The following is a 20,754-nucleotide window of genomic DNA, read 5'->3' as shown; positions in this document are numbered from 1 at the left end:
GTGGATTAAAATGCATGCAAACACATCTCACCTTCAGGCTGCATCGGTGCATTGACCCCAAGAGGGTCCACTGTCTCTATGCTGGTCTCCATAGCAACTGGAGAGTTGCACCTCAGTGGGTCTTTAGGGCTGAAAAAGAGCAATTTCTATTTTATTATGAAGACTATGACAGCCAGAAGCCAGCAATGTTCTGCTGTTCATGCAGCTCTGCCAACACTAACGGAGAAAATGTAGCAAATCCTGTCAGGATGTCCTACCTAACGGGGGTGAAGTTGGAGAAGTCAGCCCAGCCGGTTTCAGAGTTGGTGTTGGCAGGAGGAGAGGCGCTCCATGTTGCGTCAGGGATGGCGTCTGTTGAAGAGGGGGGGGACGACAGAGGGGAGGAGGCAGCGGGGTTGTTGGGGCTGGCGGCAGAAGCTGTGGATGTCCCTGTGTCCATGGGGATGTCATCAAAGTTGGCTGTCCACACTGGCCCTGCAATGTAATTATGTTAAAACACAGTCACGTAACAGCCTCACCATTAGAAATGTATGCAAACATCTCAACTGAAAACAAACCTAGTTATGTTTCTTACATGAGCCCGGCTGATCTACCTTAAAGTATTAAGTGGAATTTATCACAAACGATCTTGAACTGGCTGCATCTGAGCACAACTTAAATCCTAGAACCAGTTCAACTGGTGACACTTTCCTTGTTTGGACCTATTTGATATGGTCATGTCGTTAGGTTGATGTGTCCTTATCAAAAGTACACTAACCTGTGTCAACTTCCATTCGGTCATCGGTGCTGGGATTGGAGGCTTCAAATGGATCTCTCTTCCCATCCTCGTCCTCCGAGTCTGTGCTCTCCTCACTGTCTGTGCTGCCTGAACTCCTGACATGGACACACAGACGGGCGGTTATTTACAGACCTCATCCGCATTTAAGTTCCTCCTTTCTTTATACTCAGACGTGCTATAAACTCCACAATCAGACTGAGTGGCAATAAAAACCCTAAAATCACAATATACAATAAAAATGACAAAAAGTATGTAGTGTTGTCGACAGTTGTTCATCAAATAATCAACAGAAAGTTGGTCAGTGTGAGTGTTTTATCTACCCAATTTCTCCTCACTCACTCGTCTGAGTTTCTTCCACTAGAATAGTAGAAGACTTGATTTACATGAATATCCAACAGAGAAAAGCCCCCACTTAAAAACCCAGAAGGACTAAAGAACAATGCCCATGTTTACTAGTGTGATGCTTTACAGCAAAATGGCTGCAGATGTTTATACTATTATAAGTCCTGTATATTTGGTCGCGCAGGCAATTTTAACCAGGAGGGATGCTGGCCTCGAAGCTGTAAAAGTCACAACAGAAGCTCATTCATTGTGACATTATAAAGACAAACATCTGTGTGTTTTTAACTGACCTGGGGCGTCTCTGGGCCTCTGGTGCGAAGGTGACATCTTTTTCATCCCAGATATCTTCGTCATCTGAACCAGCATCCTCAAACTGCTGGATTTTCTCCTTGCAGCGAGCCTCAAACAAAGCTATGTTCGCCTGGAGAAACACACAAGGGACACATACTCAGAAAAGCAGTTCATATCACATATATATGTAGATCACAGTTAGATGGTACAGAACAAAAGCCAATCAGCCGTGAAGCAGACATTAATGTGTTCACTTCTCCCTGGAGATAAATTACAGTACATCCATGTCTGTATTCACACTGTTGCTCCAAGCTTTTTGTTCAATTTCATCCCTATCAAGATGGATCCTCACACTCTATACAGTTGCCAATACATTTCTGAATTCCTTATCTCACTCTGTGGTATCTGCTTATGAATGTTAAGAGTGATATCACAAAATATAAACAACAACACTTTTATTTGTTGGGAATTTCACGTTCTCTTCTCATTCAATGACTGTGTATGAATTCAAGATTAATAATCAAAGTACTTACACTTTCATTTGTATTCAGTGAAAAATTGATGTCTGATATTCTATCAAAGGGAATACTGCAATGTTAAAGAGAACAGAGTTTAGTTTAGTTAGGGTCGTTAGACATCCACATATATGGCTACACACAGGCAGACAAGCTCTAGCACACAGCTCTAATACTTCATATTCATTACTGCAACAAGAACTGCAACTTTTCTTGTCCCATGCCAGATTCATGGTGATGTTAAGACACTGCTGAGGGAACAACTTGATAGACACTTTTGTTCTGTACATGCATGTTTTGGATTGTGAACCAATCAAACTAGGAAAAGCACAGTCGTACATAGGGAAGCAATAGTAGAAGGCACAGTGGTTTCCTAAAATATATTTCTGTATCCAAAATTGGAGAAATTATATAAATGGTTTGAGGAGGGGTCAGTCATCTGGAGGAGGCGGAGCTGTCCATCTTAAACAGAGTCCCATGGCATTAATATGAGATCAGATCTTAGTATTGCTCAGCACAGACTGGGTACAGAAGGAAACTGTTATCTTCACCCAGTCAGGGGTGAGTAACGCACCTTCCAGCAGTGCCTGTCATATACACACAGGGCCGGATTTACTAAGATCCCAGATAGCGGGCGCTATATTGTTTGCGCCCGCTATAATATTGCGAGTTTGGTTAGTGCACGCAAAACAGGTGATCTACTAAGAGTAACCCGCTAAATGAAAACACGTGCAAACCGCAATATGTAAATGAGGGTTTTGCGCGTGGTAATCGTTTCCGCCATGGAGAGACTGGACAGAGAGCTGGACGGACGAAGGGACATAATGACATTTGATCCGATGCATAATGACAGCATGTGTGTTCATCTCTCTCGCGCTCTGTTTAGATAAATAAACACAAATCGCTACAGGGCCCAACTCGTCATATAGTGACGAACAGGCAGCAGCTGCAGCGACAATCACACACCTGTAATATGTGTGTGTGTGCCGCCCATGATCCAGTGGATTAATAGAGAGCTCAGGTGCGACACACGGATCTAAACGCTCTGACCACTGACCAGAGGGATCAAAGACGGGTGAAGGCAGCGGTGACGTGTCTCAGTCCGGGACCGGGACTGAGAGACGGAGCTGAGCAGCCAGGTGAGAGGAGAGGAGAGGAGCGCACTGCAGGACAGACGTGCCCCGTGCGTAACGGCGCGTAAATGACTTTTAACACGGCTGAAAAACTGTTACAGAATTACCCAGACGTGAGGAAATGCAGAGATGTAAGATCATGAGGCTCTGACAGGTATCAAATCAATAAACGCATAAGTTTTGGCAAAGTTGTATCAGTTAGTACATGGTTTTCAGACGTGGTGAATAAAGACGCAAAAACAGCCACCGCAATCTCTTCCTGGTTTGGTAAATCACATTGCCCGCGCTAAATAAATCTATTTGCATCTACTCCTCCCAGTATTCTGCACGTTCTGGCTGAAACGCCCATATTTACATATGCATCAAGGCAAACACGCTAAATGGATCGCACGTGCTATTCTGCCCGTGTGAGGGACGCAATCCTCGGTGCGTCCGGTTAGTAGATCAGGTTCCACATGTGTTTGCGCGTGCAATCACGTTTGCACACGTTTTAATACACACCAACCTTTAGTAAATCCGGCCCACAGTCTTGTAACAGAACAGGTGCAAATATATTTCAGTGAAATCAGTTTCTGTTATATCAGATATTTTCTATGTGACAACATTGATGGAAAACAATATAATTGAACAATTAAATGAACAATGTGTGTTACTCACGTTTAACTAAGGCAGACTAATAGTTTCCCTCTTTGCTTCAGGTTTTTGGCCTGGGAGCTAAACACACCTGGGACTCTTTCAATGCTGGAAACTATTTGACTAAACTAATCTTCAGCTTGTTAACTAACTCTACTAAAATACTTATACTTAAATATCTTCTTCCTTTTTAATCTCAGCTATTAGACTTTCCACCAAACAGCACAACGACAGTAAGTGGACAAGAGCTTTTACCAGCCTACAAACCTCACACTCTGGAATTCATTCATCTAACCACTCATTACTTTTACCCACCACTTGCAATTTAATATCAGCATTTAGTACAGTCAGGACAATCATCATTTCCCAAATGGCATGTCACCTAATCCCACTTTGCCTTCCAACTTGTGCATTCGTGACAACTGGTGGGTATCTGACCAGTACACAACATTTTTTTTTTTTTTTTTTTGGTCGTTGTTTTTAGGCACAGCAGGGTTGCAAAAGATATCCAGAGTACATTCCACAATAATGTCAGATACTTTCCAGGTATCAAGACTGCACAGGTGAGAGGAACACCAGAAAGACCTTACACTTAAACTGGAATGGCAGCGTAGCACCAATAGAGCAGTTCTGTCAATTATTCACAAGTTTTACATGTTACATTTTCTCAACAGAGATTTAGTCACTCATGCATTTTTTTTTCCTAAAGTGGCATCACATGGTAACATTTTTGAAGGACAAAAAATGACAGAAGTAGGTATAAATACATAAATAAATGCAAAATGAAACATTTGTGCCCTTTCTATATGTTTATGTTTATTTATGCATTCAAAAATGTATGCATTTATTTATTTCTATGTGGTATTATTCATTTATTTATGCATTTGTTCATCTATGTAAGTAGGCAGTCCTACTTCAGTCTTAAACTGGATTGGTTATAGCAGTCTGATGGAGTGGATTGATGTGCTACCACTACCTTGACTGGATACCAGGAGCTTTGTCTTTTTGGTGCTGCCAACTTGGTGACAACCAACAGGTCACATCACTAAAAGGTGCTATATGAAGAACTTTAACATTTAGCAGGCTGGTCAGCAGAGACTTAACTGTTAACAGCTAGCTCTCAAGGTCGGACATGGACTAATCTCAACCTGAGCAGAAGCAGAACCATCAGTAGCTGCAGCCCAAGACATCTGGGTGTACAGTCCATGGGGTTAGAGACCTGCTGCAGGACGTCTTGGGGACTGACCAAAAAGTGGGACTGGTTGTGACAGTTTGTTAAATGGCAGAGTTGTATCGAGTGAACAACAATGTCTGGATTAGACAGAATAAAATCTGAGTGGAAACTCAATAAATTAAGCATTAATTGATTAATTAATTTAGAAATGCATAAATTAATGTAGAAATAAATATAAAAACAAAAGTCATTACCAAAACGACATTATTTTGCATTTAATTGTGTATTTAATTATCAATTTCAACATTAATCCATTTATACGACATCATTTTTTGGCCTTCATTACCATCTAGAACTGAATTGAAGGCAGGTAGAAATGTTGATGTGTGTTTAATCTGCCAGTTGTGGCAACATTATTCTCTCACTGAGAACGGATATTGTCAACATGCTGAGAAAATTTTATTTGAAGTTTCAATTTATAAATATATTAGACAATTGTTTGCACTGCTGACACAATTAGGACTGGTATTTTGAACTTATTTTGTCAAACAACTTTCTTTTTGTGACAGAGAAAGAAATTGGACTCTTTGATGTAAAACCCCAAATTTGTCAAGAGAAAAATGCTCTATTTCATCCCACAAGCTGTTTGTTTCTAGTGAACCCAGACATTTCAAATCATTGAGCAGCTACCATCTTTCCAGCAACCCATAACCTTTGCAGAAGATTACACCCCCACAACCAGCTTGCCCTGAAGAAGGTAGAAAGGGACAGCACACGACAACAAAAAAGCTGGATATGATTTTCTCTTTTAATTAAGCTTTAATTTAAATCAGTGGCAATGGTATTTAGATTTTAAAGCCAAGTATGGCATCAAACGCAATTTGTGTAATTTTTTTCCTTTCCTTTTGAAGTGATATGCAATTAAATAAATCCATGCTGCCAGCTTTTTAATGTTGTGAATGTCCTGTCCCTTTAGTGTTACACAGTAATATTATAACAGTAAGTCTAGTCATGCAGGATGAGTACTCACTCCACAACATCGTCCTGATCAGCAAACTCTTCATCATTGAAGCCGAACTGCTCAATAAAATTGGACGTCATTTGTTGCATCTGATAATCAGAAAAGGCCTGGCAAAACCCAAGACCAACGATAATGATATAGTCTTGGCTCTATACAAAGCTGGTCATTACTTTCAGTACAGATACATAGCAAATATATACACCAACAAAGAATGTATAACATGTATGCTACACAGGTTAAAAAGCACAAACATGCATTTACAGTCAGATGCCAAAAAACTTTATCATTACTTGAGGAAAAAGGTGAATTCTATTCTATTCAATTCACCATTAATCTGAACTTTCCTAAATCACATTAGTAGTTAAGTGGATTAATTGAAAACAGGGTAGAGAGATGTTTTTGTAGCTCGTTACTGTGCATGACCCATAGTCACAAAGCTTGAGGCCAGAAGTCCCTTAAACGCCTCACATGCAGACTATCAGGAGGGGCTACAATTTATAAGGCGATTCCCATGCAGAATTTCCTTCAGGCTGTTGCTGTTCAGGATTGCTATAGTTAATATCATGTATCAGTGGCAGTCACTCTCTAACTGTGGGAACGGGAAGTAGACTAACAAAACCAGGGCATCTATGTATGATCATGATTTTTAAAAAATTTGTGAAGTTTTAAAATAAAGGCATGATACACATTTTTCAATCTTGTGATGGCACTTGTTTACATTTTTCCTGATTAGTGTTAAACTCGCCAGCCTGTGAGATGGTGTCGCATTGGTTTTCTGCCCAGGTATTCCTCCGTGGCCTGAGCACAGTATGAGTAATGGAAAACATAAAGGAAAAAGTAATTGAACTCGCTCTCACTTCATTGAAGGCAGTGTTCGGGCACATTTCATTCCCACCATTGGGGAGAGACCTGATCATCTATTAAGTGTATGTCAGCGGACAAACACATGAAATGCTCAAAGTTTTCATTTTGGCATTCAAGGTGTATTGATTTCTAAACTTCTACCTTAAAAGTCGGCCTGATAAACTTGGACATACTGTGCTGCTGGAAATGCATGCTACATTTTCACAGTGTAGCCTGTTAGCTTCTCTTGTCGTCGGCCTGCACTGCAGCTTCTCTTCTGAATGGATCTTTTCATTACAGCTACATTTTGCTAGTTGACTGATACATGTAAACTTGTCACCATAGAGATACATAACCTTGGAAACAAGTCACAGCATAAAGCCTTCATATGTGCACATCACTGGTGCGCTCCAGTACTGAAACAAAGAGCACTGCACATCTGACCAAATTACATATATGAGGTATATAATGTCATATACTAACTGACAATTGTTGTGAGGCGAGAATTGAATTTTTCAATCGAATCATATAAGAATCTAAATCAAATTAAATTGTGAGCTTTTTCCTTCCTATGCAAACTGAGTTAAAAGTGATTTTGTAAAACATCAGACTGATTCCTGGATGCTTCCATGCATTAGAAGTAGATGATGTCTGCATCTATTGAACAGAGGTGTTGTGTAAGACTAACACAGAAAGGCTAAAAAAAATATCCAAATTCATCTATCTAAGTCTGCGTGGCTATGGGTCTGCTTTGTATGCATATATGTGTGTATGTTCGTATGCGTGTATGTGTGTCTTACTTGTTGTAAAGAGGAGTCCTGGTGAAAGCCACTGTCTTTAAAGTCCACTTCGTCATCACTGGAAGAATGGATGTGGTGTGTGTTCACCTAAAGAGAATTTCATTTTAGCTTAAAGTGAAGAAATTTGTCCAACAGCTCGTTGTCCATGCATGCTGTAATAAAATAACTGCTGCTGTGCTGCAGTCCACTCTGGTCTAAGCCTTTCTTCTAAATCTACTGTGCTGTGCTAATAAAAGCTTGGACAAGTGTTGAGGTGGATTACTCACTGTTTCATTTTAAATGTATGTGTTGATCTAAACAGCCGACACAATAAGAAAATCTCTCACTGTCTGAATAACTGTATTGTACAGCCAGCTTGTAGTGGAATGAAAGGTTGACATCGAGAGTTCATCTCGTAGTTGCTCACCAGGTCGACAGTGTTTCTCTTGTTTGTGTCAGCCAGCTGCCCAGAAATAAAGGCCTCCCATTTGTCTCTGTCCTCTGCTGGTAGCTCTGTGTCAACACACACACACACAGCATATACATACTCCGTCCTTATACACTCCATGTTAAACAAAACTGTTAAAGGGTGCTTCTTTTCAGATAAACAGCCTAAATACTGCTCAAGTGACATGAAAGGAGAACCTCCATCCACCTACAGCAAAATGAGGACTTTACACAACACAAAATATACAGTAGCACAATGTTTGAGGGCTGAGAATAAAGGTTATAGGCAGGACAGATGACGTTAGAAGGATACAAGCCCTTACCTGAGATGAGCTGTTGTATCTGCGGTCCATTAGGGCCTTTGTCACAGTTATGAACTATAGAGTTGGCTATTCTGGTGAGGTGACCCATGTAGCCTCGCCGCCGACCACCTTCCGCCCTAAGAAACACAAGGACAAGAAAACATCCCATTGTCAAACCAACTGTCACTCTCTTAATTGTTACACTTCATGGTAAAGGACAGAGCACAGGTGGGTTTGCAGACAGTGTGTTGTGTATTATTCTAGCACAACAAAAACATATTTACAAGGTTAAATATGGTGTCAGTTGCAGCAACGTAGGATACTCACTGTTCCTTCTCATTGGAGCCCCAGGCTTCTATAATTCTCTGTATAAACTGGCACTTTTGAAACAGCTGGTAGAGGAAAAAAGGAAATGAAACACTCCTTTAGTACACCTACAATAAAACACATACTGCTGCCATGCACATGTTGACATACACAAACTGTCACACACAAATTGAAGTGTACAGTTATGTAGTATTTACTTGTCAACCATCTTCACTATCATTTGTACAACTGTAAGTATTAATTTAATATTAATTGTAAATGTCACAACACCTGATATTTGGTACATGGTACCAATAGTTGCATTATGTTGGCCTACAACTCAAACTGAATAAACAGCAACATTTCGGAACATGTTAACGATACAGCTGAACTGAAAGTCAACTTTTACAATTTTGCAACAAAGGTCATACTCTGACAAAAATGTCTTTATCTTTTCTTTTCTGATCTTACATGTTTGATAAGGATGCTCTCTCTGGCATGTTCCTGCTCTGTGTCTGGCTGGATGTCAGTGGGGGCGGGGGGCATAGCCAGAATCATGGCTGTGCAGATCTCCACTTGAATGTGGAGGAAGTTGTTCCAGATGTATTTGAAATACATGTCCTGTAGAGCAAAACAAAACAGAAAAATCAGTTAAAACGTTGCCTTGTTTTTCCCCTCAGACTTCAGTGACAGATGGTTTTGTCCCAGTTATATCGCGGTGACAGAGAGGATCTGCCTTCAGGATACTGAGCTGTTGGCAGTCGGTCTCTGACCTTAGACCTAGGCTGGGTTTCTGTGTCTCGGGGGACAGTGATGAGCAGCACTGGGGCTCCACAGGTGACTGTTCTGGCATTGTTCCTGTTCACTCTGCATACAGAGGACTTTTCAAACAACTCTCTCGAAGCCTTGCCACATCCAGAAATACTTGGATGACATAGCTGTTGTGTGACTGACACCTCAGCCCATTGGACTTGCTGAATTATTATTGTTCTTTATTATTACTCAAAAGGTGATAAACAAAGTCTGTCTATCCATGAACACCACAAAAATATTACAGATTATATACCGTAAATTCCGGACTATTAAGCGCACCTGAATATAAGCCGCACCAGCTAAATTTTAAAATAAAATAGATTTTGTACATATATAGGCCGCACCTGAATATAAGCCACAGCTTTTTCGTGTTGTAACATGATATATTTACACAGAAAGACAGTGCACGGAAGAATATGTGTGGAACTATGCAAGTCAGCTCGCTTTTCCGCTGTTTTGGTTACGCTCCTAGCCATGTGCATTTGTTGACAATGAAGCCATGTGCATTTGTTGACAACGAAGCCGTAGAAAAATCAATAAATGGAGCGGTGGATAATGCTACATAACATACGATGTTACTGCGTGTGTGTTTGTGTAGTCTTAACCGTCATGAACAAAAGATTATGGGTTACGGAGCGCGTTTGTGTTGCGGTGCTGCAGAGACGAGAGCTGGGACACGGGGCGGCGACCAGGTGCTGTAGTGATGTTGCAAGGTTGGTTTTCAGCTGTGAGACGCCAGGTGAAGACAGAGAGCCTCCGTTCTCACTCGTAACAAGTCACAAGTCATGTAGCGAGTTAAACCATCACAATTACTCCGGAGGCACCAACACGGCATCAACACAGCACCAACAGACAGTAACATGTCTGGTTAGAAAATAAAACACTGCACCAAAACTCAAAGCTAGTGTCTAATCTATAAATTAGCCGCATCGTTGTACAGGCCGCAGGGTTCAAAGCGTGAGAAAAAAGTAGCGGCTTATAGTCCGGAAATTACGGTATATAGTATATATATATGTTCAGTCTTGGATCAATCAATCTCCTCTAACATGTCAGTTCTGTTGTGGGTTACAGGTTAAAAGATTACTTTTTTTTTAGCTTGAAATAACAGCAATATGAATGGAAAGCATAAGTAACATCCAGAATACAGGTGGTATTTAAAAATCAGCCGGAGTGAGGTTGTCAGAGAGGGAGCAGCCGCGTTTGGTGACAAGAAGAACAAGTTCTCTAGTGTAGGAACACGAGGAGCAGCAACAGCAGAATGGGACTAAATGACAATAACAGATCTATGGATACTTAACATTTTGCTTCTTTTTCTATGGAATTTATTGGTGGTTGGCAACCAACTTGAAGGTGCCTTACTGCCACCTACTGGACTGGAGTGTGGGACAGTAGAGGACAAAATGGGCTGCGATTAAAAGAAATTAACGCGTTTTTTTTTTTAATTAATCGCATCATGATTAACACATTAACTATGATAGCCCTGATAATAAGACAATGAGAACAATGAGAAAACAAAAAACATTGTGAAATGTTGCATGTTGCAGACAGAAACAGTACTCACTAGTATGACTTCCAGCGTGTTGAGGTTAATAAGTTCTGTGTTGATGCTGTGTGTGTTGCTCTGCAAAAGACTGGCCACCAGTCTGACCACATTAAGCCTGGTGTTGCCCACTGGGGGGTCCAGCACTCCCCACGTTGTCTTCATCACATTCTTCTGTTGGAAGAGGAGACCAATGCTCAATATACACATCTGACTTGGATACATTCATACTTATGCACTTGACGTAGAAAACTCTGAAAATACTGTACCACCTCTGTGACTAGCCCATGTTTCATCTGATTCATGAAAAGTCTTCGCTCTGCTATCAATTACAATTCTGCACTTTTAGGAACATCAGTGTCTTTACAAATGTTGGATTAAATGTACCAATTTAAAACTAAACAGAGCTGACAATGGATAGAACTATAGAGATTTCCTATACATGCTGCAAACTTATTTTACAACTATACAGTCATTGGTCAAGTTCTCCCTAACCTTTGGGGGTTCCAGTAGCAGCTGATGAAAGTCTTTAAGTCGGGGTCTCACAGCCTCCAGGATGCTGTGGTTGACTGAGAATGAAGGATGGGACATCCCTGGGGGACAATCCATATGGCCCTCAAACCTACAACATGGAAAGCCAACATCTTATGACACAGCTCAAACACTACGGTCACAGAATTAAGAAATCATTTTGAGTTAAAAATCTGATACTGAAGTATAACATACACACTTTCTCCACCGACACAGTAATGTTTACACACTGGTAATGATGGAGGTAGGGGTCCTTAGACTGGTGTTATTAGTTCACTGTATAGGAATATATGGTCCATGTAACTGTAACTGTGTTTGGTGGTGCTATGATCGCAGTGCTTTAAATTTTAACTTGAATTAACTGTTGATTGCTTAATTACAACCCATTTGATACTTTTGTAGTGATGTTGCCATGTTCTCAGTATCCATAGGTTTGGTGAGTAGTTATCATTGCTGATACAAAAAATAAAAATAAAATCCACCTGTATTAAACCAAAATCATCTTATGTAAACTAATATCTGCCAGTTACATTACTGGACTGTACTCTGCATGAATGAACACGATGAACTGAATGGCAAAATAAAATATTTGAGATAGTTAACATGACATACGCTGGTCTCCGTGTCTCAAACAACGTGAGGAGGATCTGGATAACACTGACAATTGCAGATTCACTTTTCTCCTTATCGAAGATATTTGACAGCAGTTGCTCCACCGTTTCTTGTCTGAGAAGAAAAAAAACAGTCACAAAGATGAAGGAAGGCAGACGAAAAGTCAGTGGCTACAACAGATATACAGGGAAAAGCTCTCAGGTATCCTCCTTTTAGTTTTATTACTTTTGCCTGGCCCGTGGCCTGTTTTAGGAGGCTGGACAAGCTCACTTTATCGTTATTTGCAATGCTACTGACAACTTTCTCAGTTTGTTGCACCAGCACATAATTTGTTTGCGCCTGGTTTTTTAAAGGGCTATAGTAGACATTTTTTTTTTTACAGATGCTCTGAGGCTTCCTTCTTGATCATGTTAAACGAAAATGTAAAATTGTGCCAACCGATTTAATCCAGCATCCATGATATTCATAACAGCATTCGAAGGTAAAAACCTGTTTTTGTTGCAGAAAACAGAAATAGAGCATCACGGTAACCACGTTGACACACTCAAGACACCTGCAGCATGCCTGCACACGGCTGAAGAGCAGCAGACTGGGAATAAGTGGCAATAACAAATTTACGGAGATTTCTCACTCACGCTCCAGGAACTCACTGTTACTCTGTCCTGGTGCTGTGAACATCTGATCACACTGCAACCTCACACTTACACAAAACAGGGGGATTGAACTCTGTCAAACAGTGTTACTTGCACTCCGTGCAATTAGATTTATTGGGAGGCCTAAAAAAAGGAGGAGTTGGAGCTCAGCTCTGATGGGCCCTAGCCAAATGAAACCCCTGGCTCTGTTGAATCTGACCATTTCATTCTCCCCCTGAAGTGTTGAGGGTCTAAGTCTGTCAGTCGGTCCCCCTGCCAAGGTTAGTGCTTAAATTGTCGGAGTTAAAGCTGAAATTGAGTTAACTTGGTAATAAGTTTAGAGTTGTCTGCAATTTACAGGCCACTGCTAACACCACTCACACAGATAAACACAGGGAATGTAAAAAAAAAAGGAGCAGGGATCAGACCAATGATGATCATGCACTCTCATAAATGCAACATGTGCAATTCACACACTCGCATGTACAATCTCTTTGGCTGCAGTCGTGCTGCTGGAGGAACTTTGCAGCTTGGTGAGAGTCGGTGCAGTAAGCCAGCATGCGAGTGACGCAACACGTTTTTAATCATAATAACCCATTTTGTCCCCAGCTGTCTCCTGTTGAAGACCATGACTATGCAGGCGGCTAAGCTGTAGAAAGCTGCACTGTAAGAGGCAGTCTTAATTGTACTCAGATTATTTTCAAATTCGTTTTTTTTTTTTTTTTAACTACATTTCATATTTTACTCGCCCAAACAGAGTTTATTGCCCTTTGGAAACAGGAGTGTGGGCAACTGGGTGTTGATGTGGAGCCCTGCTTTTCAATTAACCAGCCTCAGTACCTTAGCGGGGATCAAAGGTCAGGTCACAGTCCAACACACTAGAGAAAACCATCATGACAATAAGAGTTGTTGTGGTTAAACGGTACATACTTTTCAAGTGTGGCCAGAAGTGGGTCAGGCTCTGAGCAGCCTTGAACCTGGAACATCTGATCTCTGCTCAGTCTGATGATCTCACACAGCGACTGGGAGGCATTGGAGTGTCTCTGTGCCAAGACAAAAAGAAGAAGTGAGAAAATGAACTGTAAATCCATGAGCTCAAGTGTTACTCAATTGGAACTAAGTAGCTCTAATACCCAAATCAAAGTCTGAATATTTCCTGAGCAAACACAATAAAATGGAATTTATCTGCAGGATTCAGTAGCTATATCATGTTTTCCTAATTTAAGCGAACTAATCCTTACAGTGCGTTCACACCGGATGCAAAGTGCATGCAAATTGTCTCTCTCATCAATTTTGATGCGTAATGTAAACTTTAAAAAAAAAAAGCAAAAACAATGTTCCCAATTTCACCAACAGCCCACAGAGGATGACAATATTGTGATGACCAAAGGAATAAACTCACATCCTCGTCTTGAGAAGGCTGCACCATGTCCACCAGCCTCTGAATTACCTTCTCCTCATTTAGCCACTAGAAGAAGACGGAGAGAGACAGACGGAGCATGTGAATCAAATAAGACATTCAACAACAACTGCTGGTAATCGATGTTGTTCTAAACGTATAATGAGACACAAAGGACATGGCTGTAACGAGAGCAGACACAATGACAGATCCAACCAATACAACACTCTCTAAATCTAAACCTTCATCTTCATTTAAGCCTTGAAATTTATTTGGCAACAATTTCAGTTGAATTATTTTACATCACAAGGACTAATGGCATCTCAAGACCTGTCAGGATTGTCCAAGTAGAAATACTGTTTGTATTGCAAATGACTGACACCAACACAGTAATCATAAACAAATGTTAACTGAGCCATACTACTTCACAGTGAGCAAAATATGTTAAGCTGTTGTGTGTGTGTTTTGTTGTGGTCCAATTTAAATGATTTGATGAGTGAAAACAGATGTTGGAGATCATTCTTGGCACAAATAAGTGAGTGCTACCCACATTGAGAACATCCTGTCGTAGCTGTTGTGGTTCAATGCAGGTGAGCATCCTGAGCAGCAGGTCCATGATGGCAGATGTCCCAATGTGTTTGATCATCAAGTCTACAAAGTCATCCCGCTTCCGCAGAAATTCCACAATCTGTAAACACAAGCAAAGCACACAAGCCTTACAATCTTTACATACCAAAGGTTGCTTTGGCCCCCTGTATGTTATTATGTCCTTGGCTGAATTTTAACAGTGACAATCATTTCAACTGATCACTCTTGATAATTGTTTGATGTTTTTGTATTATTTTCTGGAAAGATCTATATGGTAACAACGAGCATCCCATTCTCAAATACGAGACGCCGTTATGACAAACCTACCTGTTCTGGCTTGCGTCCTATAAGAATTGACAGGACCTTGGAGAAGAAGCTGGCCAGGAGCGGGTTGAGAGGTGGCTCGCTCTGGAGGAAGCCATAAAGTTTCATCAGCAGTTTTTCATCTTCTCCCAGTCTCTCGTTTATCTGGCTCACATCTGACGTAAGCAGCTCACATGATATGTTGGGATACCTGGAAAAAACAAAATGTGATTGTTAATGTTGAATACAGTGTTGTAATAGATAGTCAGCAAGTTAGTTTTTAGAAAGAATAATGGGGCCTGATTAGCTTGGATGCCTAAAGAGTAAACTGCATTAAACTATTGTAAACTACGTTTGTCTTTAAAAGGTCACACTGTAAATCCCATGGACTTGGCAAATGACTCACATTTACTCACAAAAAAACCTCCTGGACCATTAAGCCTTCCTTGATATTTTTTCTGACATCTCCTGAACCTAGATCTAACTGATCCTGGCCTGTGAATCAAAATCTGTATTACACTTATTGATATCCTACTTAGTTTTCCAAGATAATAAACTATGGATTAATTATTGATTCAATCAGGGAAAAGGATGGTAGGCCCCCCCAAACACCATAAACAAGTACCTCCAATTTTAGTTGACAGAATTTCACCCATTTCTGTATGCACGCTCTGGGTCGACCAATATGCCAACTGCCATGATCAATGATTGTTTCAAGTGGGAGTGGCCCATCATATATTTGCTCATTACTCTGATAAAACTCACTGGTGACATCCTGTGTTTGTGAACATGCACACGTCTCATTCAGATCAGATGAGATGATTTTATGATCTTTTATATCTTTTAAAAAGCTTGAACAAACATTCCTGTGCTCTATTGCAATAACAGCAGGAGAGGAGGGCCTGAGAATGGTGTTTACATGTGTTTGTGAAATTGCCCTTCATATTGCGCCACCTTCCTCTTTGCATCATTGTCTCTTACTTGTATTTAACCTTCTCCTCAACATCAGTATTGGGTTCCTGGGTGATGAAGGTGACCAGGTCCTCCATGCACTGTGGTCTCAACAGGAAGTCAACCAGTTTATGGTTCTGGGCCTTGCACTCCTGCAGGACGTCATCCTCATCCATCACCTCCGTCAGCGTCACATCCTCCTTCTCTAGCAGCGTGTCAATGTGGGATGTGGTGTGGAGGTCAAATTTCCAGAACATGTTGGCTCTGAAAAGATCACACAGCCAATAACATGAATTTTGTGCAACTGTCACAAATTTAAATTAAACTGCAGATGGGATCCTTCCATCAGAGAGGTCTGGAATGTAATACAGCGATTATCTGATGGAGCGTGAAGGAGCTGTCTTTTCTGTTTACCTGTGATTATGTTGGAGTCCAGACGGCAGAGCTCAGGTTAAAAAGAGGTGTGTTCTAGTCTTTGGGAGTTGTGGCCCATTCCAGGCTAGCCAAATGGACAGACAGGCAGACAGCGGTTATGGACAGAGTGACAGAGAGCACGCATACAGCAGTTCAACAGCACACACCTGTGGGGCAGAGAAACAGAAACACAATTAGACAAGTTTAAAAAAATACTTCACATTTGGACATTACAGCAATTCTGACATCTACATGTAATAACAAAATAGGTACAAATGTGTGTCTATAGCTCACAAGACATAGCTCCTTCACATGTTTGTACAAAAGACTTGACAGCGCAAAATGAGGAAAATTTGCAATGAGCAATAACACTGTTCAGTGTTGTTATGATGATATGACTTGCAATAAACAAATAAATATGTGTATATCGCTTTGCTCAAAGAGGAACACAGTCAAAGGTCACTACTGGTCATCTCAATGCACAAGAGGGAGCGCTGCAGTCTAGTAACAATTTGTAAGTAAGGAGACACTAAAATGCGGTTGTTTTTTTCTGGTTCATTAGGCTCTCGTGCTGCCCCTTTATTTTGTGTAAATAGATTTTTTTTCTTCTAATTTATCGCATTTCTGCCAGTCCTCTTTTTATGTTTTTATTGGACATGTTTGTATTACCATAATGATGATGAAAATATGATTTTGGTCAGTGCTATACGAGATACAATAAATGCATGACTTCTGAAATGATGTCACAGTGAAGCATTAGTTGAGACTATAGCACCTTTATATAGCCTGCTCAAGGTGTGAATGTTGCAGTCTTATTCTGGCTTGCCATACTGTGAAAAAAAAAAAAGTACAAATACGGAAAACAGGGGAATTGTTGGGGCATTTAAGTTGTTAGTGCCTCCACTGACAACTTAGTCACAAATCCAGATCAATGCTTTAAAAAAAGACACACTGTAAATAAAATTTCAATAAAAATTCAAGTGTCAAAAAAAGAGAGAACTCGCACAGTGAGACAAGAGTGTTGTGTTAAACTAACATGTAATACATAGATTCAGGATAGATCCATAAATTCACACACACACACACACACACACACACACACACACACACACACACACACACACACACACACACACACACACACACACACACACACACACACACACACACACACACACACACACACACACACACACACACACACACACACACACACACACACACACACACACACACACACAAAAAGAGATTTATATTTTTTTGGTCCTAAAACAGCACAGAAAAAAGTAATTCAACCTGTTCTTGTTTCACTGAAAGGAGTGTTTGGTCATATTTAAGATATAATTACCTTGAGGAGCAGCTCTTTATGACCTACGTTATCTTTATATGCACTGTTGACTCACACAGTCTTTATCTTGCTGGAGATTATGCATTGTATCTGTATTTTAAATGATTTGTAAATAAACTGAACTGAGTCTGGGACACAGGTCTGATCACCTGTAAAACATGTTGTGTAGAGAGCTGCTAAAAGTTAAAATATTGACATTTAAGGTGTATTGATTGATTTCCAAATGGCAACCGTACATGCTGCTGGTAGCCTCTGAGCTGCACTGTGATTAAATCATTAATGAGTGAGATGCATGGAAAAGTCAGTCTGTTGAAGTTGGACATAGTGTGTGCTGCTGGATATGAAAGCTGGCTTAGCTACATTTTCTGTAGCTCCTCCTGACCTCTAACACCACTGCAACCTATCCTCTTTACCTCCAACTGTGGCCTCATTTGCTCAACACACGTAAATAAACGAATTTACCTCATTTACTTATGAAAGGCCTGATTCCAGACCACCTGCAGGCTACTTAAAAACATATTAACATATTGGGGTGGCAACATGCCATCTTGCATTGGTTAGTGTGTAGGGGGACATGTGTATAAAAGGGGTCAACACTTCAAAACCAAGCATGGATTCCTTAAAGCATTATCCTTTATCCTAGTTAACACAACTAATGGATTCTTCTGGATTCCTTGGCCATGTACATGCCGAGTGGTGCAGACCGATAAATTGCATTTTTACTGTCATTGCAATATAAAGATGTGTTAAAAAGGAAATTATCTGTGTGTAGACTTCAGTTTCATTTGCCACAAACATCTGTAAAATTATAACTACAGCCTGAGACAGCAGAAAAGGAGAGAAATGGCAGACAGTGACCTTTGTCTGTGTTCTTCGTTCAGCTTTACTGTATTTACACACCTCAATATTTGTTTTGGTTTTTGTTTTTCAAATGCATGTCTTCTTTATCTTCACAATATTGGACAGTGTACTTGCACATCACAAATGTTCCTTACTTCAGGGGGGGACTAACCCTTCCATTTCAAGTAATTTTCTTATAGGATATTCTTTAAAACAGCATAAAAAATAAACAGTACAGTGAAGGCAATGCTATAGGAGAGACAAATTGTTACCAGCAACTTTAATCATGTAATTATTACAACCCAAACTCCAAATGAAATTCAGATAAATAAGTCTAATTATAATTTGGTGTTGCTTTGTAATAAAGTATTTGTGTGGGAGACACATTCACTTTCAGTATGCCACCAGTTCTATCACTGCACTGGAATTTTCAAAAGAAATCTCTGCAACTTCATTCATCAGTTATCACAGTTGTAATTTAGAAACTGGATAATGAAAATGAAATTCTGACAACTGACCAGCTGCCACGGCTTTTACACCAACCATGATATCATAGTGTTCGTTAATCTGCTGAACAGATAAATTATTTTCTTGCTTGGAAAATATGGGGTTTGTGTGCACAACTGCATTAGCATAACTCTTCACTTACACTGAAGAAAAAATAGAAGGTATATCAACTAAGAGCCTGCAGCAATCATGCTTAACAAACAGCTACTACGATTTATATTCATTATAAACTATTGTAAATGTTATAAATTATTATTAAATGCCTATTATTCATATATTATCAATGTTATTACTACTTCTACTACCACTATGTAACTGTAGCTGCGTTTCACAACAATAAAATACGCCGAGAATTGTACAAAGTCTGGGTACTCTAAGTAAGAAAACTTTAGCTACTTTCCCCTTATAATGTTTAAACCTTAATTAGCCCCAAAACGCAACAGAATAACAGTGACACGTGTACTAAAGGCCAGAAATAATAAAATACCCTCAGCAACCAAGTAAAACCTCAAGAAAACAAACCTTGACTGCCTGATGCCGCCGCTGTAAGAGCCAAACAACATCGCTCCGAGCAGCCACTGACAGATAAGTCAAACTTGGCTAGTGTTAAGTTCCCAAAGTACGCAGTGTGCGGATGCCCTAAAGGACAGACAACAACGTTTCTTTACCAAATCAACAGTTGCCTAAACACTGACACCAAAATGTGCGTTAATATACGTCCATTTTCAGGTAACAGCCTCAAACCAGCAGACTAGGCCACGCTACGGCACAGCTTTCTCTCAGTATACAGTAGTCGCCTTAAGTCATGACCAATAGTTAGACCATTTTCCTGCTATCCCACAACCGCACGCAAAGTCAGCATTCATGGAAAAACACACGATGGCCCTGCTATATAGTGTTGCTTTCTTTCGTATATTTATCCCAGATATACGTGGGCTGAAAGGCCAGGCGAGCAGTGGATAATTGAAGCTGCTCTCTCCCTTACATAAGGTGCGACTGGCTAATGTTTCTTGCGTTTAGCTGGCTAAGTGCTACGTTTGCAGCAACGTCAGTCCATTTACATACACCAGGGCCCAAAACACACTAACAGTTACCGCTAACGCAACAGAGACACACCGGCTCAGGCAAACAAGCTAACGTCACTAGCCACCGTTAGCTATTGTTAGCTAACCTGGCCACCTAAAGTCGGGATCAAACTAACGTCGGAGGCGACGTCTGGTAAAACGGTATCGGTGAGTTTAAAGGCTAACGTTAACTGGCTGACACGTTGGCTAGCTAAATAACTATTCGGCTTCATGATACCTAATAGAGCTGCAATGTAACGTTAACGTCACCCATATTCTTGCTAGAGGTTCACCAAGAGTGTCTGACAGCAGTGTTAAGATGGCCAAGTCTGCTTCTCGCTAACCAGCTAACGTTAGCCGGCTACCAGAAGAGACTGCTGGCTAATCGTCTCTTCAGCACCAACCAAGTGCATGGGGCTGCCAAGTGTACTTACCGATATACAACGGTAAACGGCGAGTCTCCAGCATGTACCTTAACTTGCCATCAGCCCTGGGCCTTGACAAAACGAACGCGGAGATAACACGAAAACCCGGTGGGGGAAATAGTACGTTTAAAACGGATTGTGACAGGCGCGAAAAGGTAGATCATCGGAGGGCACTTTTCAAGATGGCGGTTCCGTCAACTTCAGCGACCCCTTCCCCCACCAC

At 40.7% G+C, this 20,754-nt stretch overlaps 1 protein-coding gene across 4 annotated transcripts in view; it reads right to left on the bottom strand.

Annotated features, from left to right (window-relative positions):
- The window catches only part of ppp6r3 (protein phosphatase 6, regulatory subunit 3), a 29,034-nt gene extending 8,298 nt beyond the window's left edge, over positions 1-20,736 (bottom strand). Inside the window, exons 1-21 of one of the 4 annotated variants that reach the window (XM_083973791.1) lie at positions 20,541-20,736; positions 16,348-16,514; positions 15,964-16,197; positions 15,007-15,193; positions 14,642-14,779; positions 14,095-14,160; positions 13,623-13,735; positions 12,061-12,174; positions 11,413-11,539; positions 10,939-11,091; positions 9,036-9,185; positions 8,586-8,650; positions 8,280-8,395; positions 7,937-8,022; positions 7,531-7,617; positions 5,897-5,994; positions 1,945-1,999; positions 1,411-1,541; positions 758-873; positions 258-474; positions 32-129 (exon numbers count right to left, since the gene is read on the bottom strand). In XM_083973791.1, the coding sequence (XP_083829917.1) occupies positions 32-129; positions 258-474; positions 758-873; positions 1,411-1,541; positions 1,945-1,999; positions 5,897-5,994; positions 7,531-7,617; positions 7,937-8,022; positions 8,280-8,395; positions 8,586-8,650; positions 9,036-9,185; positions 10,939-11,091; positions 11,413-11,539; positions 12,061-12,174; positions 13,623-13,735; positions 14,095-14,160; positions 14,642-14,779; positions 15,007-15,193; positions 15,964-16,190 (2,344 nt within the window). In that variant the 5' untranslated portion in view covers positions 16,191-16,197; positions 16,348-16,514; positions 20,541-20,736. The remainder of the gene's footprint in view (positions 1-31; positions 130-257; positions 475-757; positions 874-1,410; positions 1,542-1,944; positions 2,000-5,896; positions 5,995-7,530; positions 7,618-7,936; positions 8,023-8,279; positions 8,396-8,585; positions 8,651-9,035; positions 9,186-10,938; positions 11,092-11,412; positions 11,540-12,060; positions 12,175-13,622; positions 13,736-14,094; positions 14,161-14,641; positions 14,780-15,006; positions 15,194-15,963; positions 16,198-16,347; positions 16,515-20,540) is intronic. The other 3 variants (XM_083973793.1, XM_083973792.1, XM_083973794.1) reach the window with 3 other exon arrangements.
- Positions 20,737-20,754: the final 18 nt, after the last annotated feature.

This window comes from Trachurus trachurus, assembly GCF_905171665.1.
Source record: "Trachurus trachurus genome assembly, chromosome: 6".
NCBI lineage: Eukaryota > Metazoa > Chordata > Actinopteri > Carangiformes > Carangidae > Trachurus > Trachurus trachurus.
This window is presented reverse-complemented; position numbering and strand designations above follow the sequence as displayed.